General features: G+C 38.9%; 1 protein-coding gene across 1 annotated transcript; it reads right to left on the bottom strand.

Moving 5' to 3' along the window:
* Positions 1-3,393: 3,393 nt before the first annotated feature.
* On the bottom strand, positions 3,394-8,623 carry LOC114184454 (chymotrypsin inhibitor ECI-like). The gene is made up of 3 exons (XM_028071763.1): positions 8,320-8,623; positions 7,616-7,845; positions 3,394-3,794 (listed from the first exon to the last, which is right to left on the bottom strand). The coding sequence occupies exons 1-3, from the start codon at positions 8,586-8,588 to the stop codon at positions 3,394-3,396; spliced, it is 900 nt and encodes a 299-aa protein (XP_027927564.1). The 5' UTR covers positions 8,589-8,623.
* Between the last annotated feature and the right edge of the window lie 583 nt (positions 8,624-9,206).

The following is a 9,206-nucleotide window of genomic DNA, read 5'->3' as shown; positions in this document are numbered from 1 at the left end:
CCGGCTACCTGGCTAGATGGCTTTGTGCTGGTGGTATCCGGGTACTAGATGCTAGGCGGTTTTGGTATGTATATTATTTACTTGATTGAGTTTGGCTAGGTACGGTACACCAGCCCCCCAGCCTTGTCCGATATGGGTTGTCGGTCAAGGATTACATGTGTTGGTGAACTAGCAAAATCGGCTAGGTGTGATACACTATCCACCCAAAAATATTTAAAGAAATAGTTAGAAATCAATAGACCATAGCACTCCATAACACTGATGCACCTAAAGAAATCACAAATAGACCATATGCATACACAACAATTGTTCACTTGTTGTAATAGCTTTAGGTCAGGTCAAGTAGTAAACCTGTGAAGCAACTACAAACACGTGAAGCAACTGTGAAGCAACACGAACCACCAAACCTGCAACGCACAAACTAGAGCCACTGAACCTCTAATCGCACAATGCAAAAAAAAAATGGATGAAAGAGGTAAAAGGGTCCGGGTTGTAGGGTGAAAAAGTCTGTATTGATTATCCTAATGTAGGTAAAATATATACAACGTGAAAGCAAATAAAATAACAGATTATTGTTACAATCCTAAGACCATCTAGAAGCTACTGATATTTATAATAAACATAACATAAAAGATGCTAAGGATATACTGAGGTGGTTCAAGAAATGGATTGGGTTAAGAAAGCATTGGGCTTCTTCCCTTTTACCCCCTACAAGCTGGAGGTGAATGAATTTCGAACAACTCCAGTTTGGATAAATTAATAGTGAATAAGCGAGGAGGAAGGACTTTGGTAAACATGTTAGCAAGTTGGTTGGAGGATGAAACAGGTAGCAATCACATGAGACCTGACTTAGTTTTCTCACGAACGAGATGACAATCAATATCCAGATGTTTTGTGCATTCATGAAAAACATTATTGGCAGCAATGTGGAGGGCGCTTTGATTATCACAATACAAGACAAGTGGCTTTGAACATGAAATTCCCATATCAGACAGTAAATAAATGAGCCATTGCAATTCACATGTGGTGGAAGCAAGTGCCTCTCTGTATTCAACTTCAGAAGAAGATATGGATATTGTGTTTTATTTCTTAGTTTTCCAAGAAACCAAAGAACTACCAATGAAGATGCAATATCCTGTAACAGACCAACGAGAATCAACGTAGTTTGCCCAATCTGCATCGCCGAAACTCGCAATATGAATTGGCGAATCACGCCTAAACAGAAGGCCTTTGCCAGGGCTGCCTTTAAGATATTTAAGAACCTGCATGGCAGCCTAGAAGTGAGTTTGAGTTGGATTAGACATAAATTGGCTTAGTTGCTGAACAGAAAAAGTAATGTCGGAACACGTGCTTGTAAGATAGATCAATCTACCAATTAAACGTCTATAAGAGAGGGGATCGAACAATGGTGCACTTGAATCTTTATGAAGGCGTAATAGACAATCCATAGGTGTGGTGGATGGTTTGCATCCCAACATACCAGAATCTGATAACAAATCCAAGCAATATTTTTGTTGACAAATTGAAATGCCAGTATCTGAAACATTTACTTCTAAACCCAAGAAACATTTAAGATTTCCCAAATCCTTTATGTGAAAATTAGAATTTAGGATATGCTTAACAATATCTATTTCGTGTAGACAATTGCCTGCCAAAACTATATCATCAACATAAATTATCAAGGTCATGAAATCAATTCCATGATTTTTAATAAAGAGGCTATGATCTGCCTAGGCTTGCTGATATCCACAAGATAAAAGAAGAAGATAAAATTTCTTATACCAACAATGACTAGCTTACTTTAGCCCATACAGAGATTTGCGAAGTTTGCAACAATGGGAATGAGGGTAGTCCTGAATACTAGGAGGAATAGTCATATAAACATCTTCAGTCAAATCTCCGTGCAAGAAGGCGTTGCTAACATCTTATTGCTGCAAGTGCCAACGATTGAGTGATGCTAAGGCCAAAACAACACGAATTGGGAGAACCTTTTGGCAACAAAACGTGCTTTGTAGCGCTCGATACTACCGTCGACTTTGCGATTAATCTTGTAGACCCATTTATATCTTGTGGGTTTAACATTAGGAGGAGGAACAACAATATCCCAGGTTTATTTAGATTCAGAGCATCAATCTTAGCATTCATTGCCTCAATCCGACAAGGTTTGTGAATCGCCTCTTTGTATATAGAAGGTTCAATTTCAAAGAAAAGAGACATGATAAATTTGTGATCAGAAGGAGGTAGTTGAAAGTAAGGAAGTACCTTTTGAAGAGAATATTCACACTTTGAGGATGGTTGGTCTAACGAAGCAGTAAAGGTACTACAGATAAAGTCATGAAGCCAAGTTGATGGCTGAGAAATTCGAGTTAAACGACATGGATGGAAAATGGGTTGTGTGGTGGTCGTAGGCAAATTAGATGTGGATGGTGATGACGATGATGAGTTGAGGTGGGTGGTTGATAGTGATGGGTTAGGTGAAGGCAAGGAAGGGGACGTGTTGGGTGTTGAAGCATTAGGAAAAGGTGAGGTGTTTAGTGTTGAAGCATTGGGAGAGGGAAAGGGTAAAATGGGGTCCACATGAGTGTATTGTTGGGAAAAGGGTATGGGTAGCAGTAGCAGAAGTTGTGTGTTAGTGTTAAAAGCAATAATAATAATAATAATAATAATAATAATAATAATAATATTTGATCATGTGGTCTTTTTTAGACAATGGTATATTATTATATTATAAGTCAAAACATATGGTATACATGTATCATTACTTTTCTTATTTAGGGTAATAAAAAAATCATTTTTATCATAATTATTAAAAAATAGATAAAATATTTAAATTATAAATCAAGGGCTCTTTGCCTTTTCAAACAAAGCCATCAAGTTGAATCATATAAGCTTCCTCATGTATTTCAACACCATCAGACACACCATGTTTGAGTGCTCTCATTTCTCACGAAAAGCTATCTCGATAGTAGTGAACTTAGGAGTAAGAGCTAGAGGTTTTTCCCCTCTAAAAAAAGTCCATATTGGTAATTGTCAGATACAAGTCTAGAGATTCTTTCCAGTCCTCAAAATTTGTCTCATTCAAAGTTTTGACTGAAGTCAATGAAAAAAAGTCGATATAAAAACAACAAAGAAACATTCAATATGAACAATTATTGTGCAATAAAAAATGAATGTTTTTTAATGCAAAACAAAACATGCCTATAATACCAAATTTCCCATCCATTATGATCCCACCTAAAGTTGTTTTGTGTTGAGGTAATGAAAGACGTAAACCAGAATACATACATAAGCTTTGGATTATTTATTTAGTGTTGGGTGGTTAATTACATCCAAAGCATATCGTAGACACGTCTCTCACATGGAGAAAGTGTACGATTTTTCATGGACGGTGCTTCATTTAGATGCATCAGACGAAAGTGGCACAAGAATAAACTTGAATGTGTTTTCCGGATTGATGGCCAAAAGCCTGTTCCCTGCATCATCCCTAATGATCCCAACATTACTGCAGGAGGTGGCGTCGTCATTTGAACAGAACTGAAATTTATAGCTATTGACTGAGGAAGTTCTGTAAATAGTGAAGAAGCCTTGGAGGGAATTTGGGTACCCCACTTTAACGACGGTTCTTTCAGCCTCACCCTCAACGGCGGTCCAGTAGTTAGAGGGAACACCGGGTTGTGGAACATAGTCGTAGCTAATGTAGATTCTGCCTTCAGGAATAAAAGCGGAAGCGAATAAGGATTGAAGACGCCATCCTTGTTGGTAGATGTCAAAAGCCAAACTATATTCTATTGTTTCTGTTATTTTCGGGTATAACAGTTACTCGTTTTCTGTATAAAATACTCTCTGCATTTCACGTAATAAACAAGCTTCATATCTTTTAGTCAAACTCTGTGACCTCTCTCACTTTCTCTTTCCTTACGTAAAAGTCCCCATTACGTTGCCAGCTCTGTGTTTAATATGGTATCAAGAGCATAGGTTCGTCGGTGTGGAAGAAGAAACGAAGCTTTGTAGATCGTGTAAAGAGGAGTATGTAGAAGTGGTGTGGTGCGTGGCCAGGAAGCTAGTGCAATCTTCAAAGATACCAAGAAAATAAAAGGTGTCAAGAAGTGTGCAATATTCTGAGGAGTTTTCAGGATCAAGATGGCCGGAAGTGGAAGCATCATACAAAGAGGCTTACCAATCTTTGATGGTAAGATGTTTGATGATTGGAAGATAAAGATGAAGGCTGTGTTTCAGTTCCAAGATGTGGCAGAAATAATTGAAACGGGTTTTGGAGAACTGAGTAGTAAAGCTACAGACGAAGACAAAAAGAATTATAGGCTGCAGCAGAAATTGGATGGCAAAGCAAGATTCTTGTTATACCAATGCGTAGATTCACAAATCTTCAACAAGATTTCACAAGCTGAAACAGCGAAAGAGGCTTGGAAAATATTGATCAAGACATATGGTGATGATAAGCACAAAATAGTGAAGCTACAAGCGTTAAAGAGGAAGTTTGAATTCCTGATGATGGAAGACAGCGAGACAGTGGCTCAATACTTGAATAAAATTCAAGAGCTGGTGAATGCGATGAAATGCTGTGGTGATAAAGTGTCAGAACAACACGTGGTACACAAGGTACTAAGGTCACTTCCTCCTAAATTTGATCATTTAGTAATAACTATAGAGGAGACAAAGAATCTTGCGACATTAAAGATAGAGGAACTCCAACACTCTCTGGAAGCACACGAGTTTAGGATGGATGATCGCAAACACTGTCAAGAACAGGCGTTACAGGTCAGAACAACTTACAAGACAAAGGCCAAAAGCTTCAAGAAAGAAGGAAAGCACCGTAAGAAGCAAGAAGAGAAATCAGAAGATGAATCCAAGGCTGGAAAAGATCAGAAGAAACAAGGAAAAGATGACAAGGAGTGGAAGAAGAAATTGAAGTGTTACAACTGTCAGAAGCTTGGGCACTTTGCTCGTGAATGTTGGTATGGTGAAGGTGCCAAGAATAGGCCAAAGAACCAAGCTAATCTGGCCCAAGACGCAGCCTCTTCTGATTCTGATGTGGTGTTACTTATGGCCAAAACCAGTAGCGCAAAACCAGAGGAAATAACCTCCTGGTATCTAGACTCGGGGTGCTCCACTCATATGACAGGTAGACGTGATTGGTTTATCAAACTTGATGATTCTTCGCAGGGAAAGATTAGATTCGCTGATGATAGCAGTCTAAATTCAGAAGGCAGTGGTCATGTGGTATTAAGGGATTCAGGTGGCAGAGAAGTGGTGATTGATGGTGTTCTGTATGTACCAGGTTTAAAGACAAACCTGATCAGCCTTGGACAACTATTGCAGAAAGGCTTTATGATGGAAATGAAGAAGAATGGTCTAAATGTTTACGATCAATCAAAGAAACTGGTTATTCATGCAGATCTCTCTGAAAATAGAACTTTTCGTATTGCTATGATCACCCGAAAGCATCAATGTCTAGCCACAGCAGTAAACAAGGATGAGTGGATATGGCACAACAGATTTGGACACCTGAACTTTCAGCACTTATCGAATCTACAAACTAAGAATATGGTAAAGGGGCTTCCACCAATAAAGATTCCAGAAGAAGTGTGTAGAGAATGCATACAGTGCAAACAATCCAGGCCCAAATTCAAAGAATTCATCCCTACAAAGGCCACTGAAAAACTAGGAGTTATCTACTCGGATGTTTGTGGTCCCATGCAAGTGGAAACTCCTAGTGGGAACAGGTACATCCTCACTTTCATAGACGATCTGACTAGGAAAATGTGGATTTATCTGATCAAAAGGAAGAATGAAGTGTTGTCAGTATTCAAGAAGTTCAAAAGCTTGGTGGAACGACAGAGTGGCAGTAAGATCAAAGTTCTAAGGTCTGATGGTGGAGGGGAATATGCAGCATCAGAATTCAGTGACTTCTGTGAGAAAGAAGGTATTGTTCATGAGTTCACTCCTCCATACACTCCTCAACATAATGGGGCTGCAGAAAGAAGAAATAGAACTCTGCTCAACATGATTAGATGTATGCTGAAAACCAAAAAGATGCCAAATTTCCTTTGGGGTGAAGCTGCAAATGCAGCAACATATGTGTTGAACATGTCACCAACAAGAAGATTGAAGTTGATGACGCCTGAGGAAGCATGGACAGGTGTCAAACCTGACGTTTCACACCTCAGGATTTTTGGGTCCATATGTTACAAACACGTCCCTGATGCGTTGAGAAGAAAGCTGGATGATAAAAGCACACCCCAAGTGTTGATAGGCTATCATGAAACAGGTGGCTACAAATTATATGACCCAAATACAGAGCACGTGTCAACCAGCAGAGATGTGTATGTGGATGAGTCATCTAGTTGGGACTGGACAATGGCAAGCATAGAAGCCACCACTTACGCTCCTAAGATAGCATTAGGAGAAGAAGAATCTGCAGATAAAGCCATCACCGAATTAGCCGTAAGGAAATCAGGTCGAAGATCACAACTCCCATCCTATCTTCAAGACTATGATATCACCCATGATGCGATCGTAACATCTGACGGGAATCTAGTGCATTCTGCACTAATTGCTGAGTCAGAACCAATTACGTTTGAGGAGGCAGCCAGGGATGGGCATTGGTGGCAAGCAATGGACGAGGAGATTGACTCCATCAAACGAAACAACACCTGGGAATTGGTAGAGTTACCTTTGAACAAAAAGCCCATTGCTCTCAAGTGGATCTATAAAGTCAAGGTGAACGCTAATGGTGAAATCGTGAGGCACAAGGCAAGGCTCGTGGCCAAAGGTTTCCTGCAAAAGGCTGGCATAGACTATGGAGAGGTTTATGCACCAGTGGCACGGATCGAAACTGTCAGGTTAGTGGTGGCTTTGGCAACGAACAAGGACTGGAGTTTGCATCAACTTGATGTAAAATCTGCGTTCTTGAATGGTCCGTTAGAAGAGGAAGTATATGTGTAGCAGCCCATTGGTTTTGTTCAGGAGACTGATAAGTACAAGGTGTATAAGCTCAATAAGGCTTTATACGGGTTAAAGCAAGCTCCAAGAGCTTGGAACAAACGAATTGACCAATTCTTTGAAGGAATTGGATTCATGAAATGCATATCAGAACATGGAGTATATGTGAAGAATGCTGAAGGCAGCAGAATCATCATATGTTTATATGTTGATGATCTCTTGATCACTGGTAACAGCGAGAAGAGCATTGAGTCATGCAAAGCAGAACTGATGAAGGAGTTTGAAATGAATGATCTCGGAAAGCTGCGTTATTTTCTTGGCATTGAGTTTACACAAACAGTATCTGGGGTAATCATGCACCAAACGAAATACACTCGTGATTTACTAAAGAAGTTCAGTATGGAGCAAAGCAATCCAACCACCACTCTTGCTGAAACTGGTATGAAGCTGGAACACAACCCTGATGAAGAAGGAGTAAATCCTGTAGTTTATAGAAGCATTGTAGGAAGCCTGAGATATCTGTGTAACACTCGTCCAGATTTGAGTTTCAGTGTAGGGGTTGTCAGTAGACACATGCAAGACCCCAAAGTAACACACCTATTGGCCGTAAAACGCATCATGAGATACTTGCATGGGACTGAACAGTTTGGGGTACTTCTGTGCAGAGGAACTGAAGAGCTGGTAGGATACTCAGATGCAGATTGGTGCGGGGATAAAACTGATCGGAGAAGCACAGCTGGATACGTATTTTTCTTGGGAAGGACCCCAATCTCTTGGAGTTCCACCAAGGAACCAGTAGTGGCACTCTCATCATGTGAAGCTGAATATATAGCAGCCTCTGAAGCTGCATGCCAAGCAATCTGGCTGGGTTCTCTGTTAAGAGAACTGGGAGTAAATCAGAGGTGCAAGCTGAGATTATTAGTTGACAATCAATCAGCCATAAACTTGACAAAACATCCTACCTCTCACGGAAGAAGTAAACACATAGAGACAAGATTTCATTTTATCAGAGAGCAAGTTTCAAAAGAGAAGCTGGTAGTAGAACATTGCAAGTCAGAAGTGCAGTTTGCTGATATTCTGACAAAAGCCTTGAAACATACGAGGTTCAAGTTTCTTAAAGAAAGTATTGGAGTTGTAGATATATCCAGTTTGGTTTGTATCTAGTTTAGTTTTGAGGGGGAATGTTGGCAGATGTCAAAAGCCAAACTATATTCTGTTGTTTCTGTTATTTTCGGGTATAACAGTTACTCGTTTTCTGTATAAAATACTTTCTGCATTTCACGTAATAAACAAGCTTCATATCTTTCAGTCAAACTCTGACCTCTCTCACTTTCTCTTTCCTTACGTAAAAGTTCCCATTACGTTGCCAGCTCTGTGTTTAATAATCCTTGCCCTGGATCGGTCTCGAAGGGAGATTGAACAACAGAGAGAGGGGAAGTTTCGTCTCCAGTTATGGCTCGTTTAATTCCACCGCCGCCGCCTCCCCAAAAGCGTGGCAATATATAGTATACGCCACCATTTTTAACGATGGTACCATTTGCGTCCTTGACAGGTTGAGCGGTGGTTGAAGGAGGGTAGAAGGTTAGCGCAGAAAGAAGGAAGAGAGCAACAAGCGTTGGACTCGCCATTTCTTTGACTGGCTATGGAACAGATTAAGCTTTTTCTCTTCTTTGTTCTGTTTAGTTGTGTGAATAAGCGAAGTTGGGAGAATCCATTTATAGAGCTACGTTTTGCAGATAAGCTGAACTCTTTTTGTGGATATAAATGAATAAAATATTTTTACAACTTTTAAACATGCGAAAAAGATGAAAGAAGGACAATAGTAGTTAGATTTAGATATATGTTTCGATTTATTTTAACATAAGTCTTTTACAACTTTGTTTCGTTAAAAATATATATATTTTTGCTTTTTATGTCTATCAACTTTTTTTTATATTTTTCAATTTTTATAAAATGACCAATTTTTTATTTTATTCTGTAAAAATAACGTTTTAGTTCTTTTAAAATAAGTAAATAAAATTTATTTTAAACCTTTATGAATATTTTATTGGTTGTAATCATAATTTTTCTTTTGGTACTTCTTCAATAACTTCTTTTTTTCATTTACAACTCATTTATTCATATTAAAGATATTAGTCTATTTTATTGTGATTTTTGTGGTGACAAAATTTGATGGCAAAATTTATGGTGAAAGTTTTTTTTTTTACTTGGTTATTACCAACAGGAAAAAATTATTACAAATTTGC

This window comes from Vigna unguiculata, chromosome 5 (genome assembly GCF_004118075.2).
Source record: "Vigna unguiculata cultivar IT97K-499-35 chromosome 5, ASM411807v1, whole genome shotgun sequence".
Classification (NCBI taxonomy): domain Eukaryota; kingdom Viridiplantae; phylum Streptophyta; class Magnoliopsida; order Fabales; family Fabaceae; genus Vigna; species Vigna unguiculata.
This window is presented reverse-complemented; position numbering and strand designations above follow the sequence as displayed.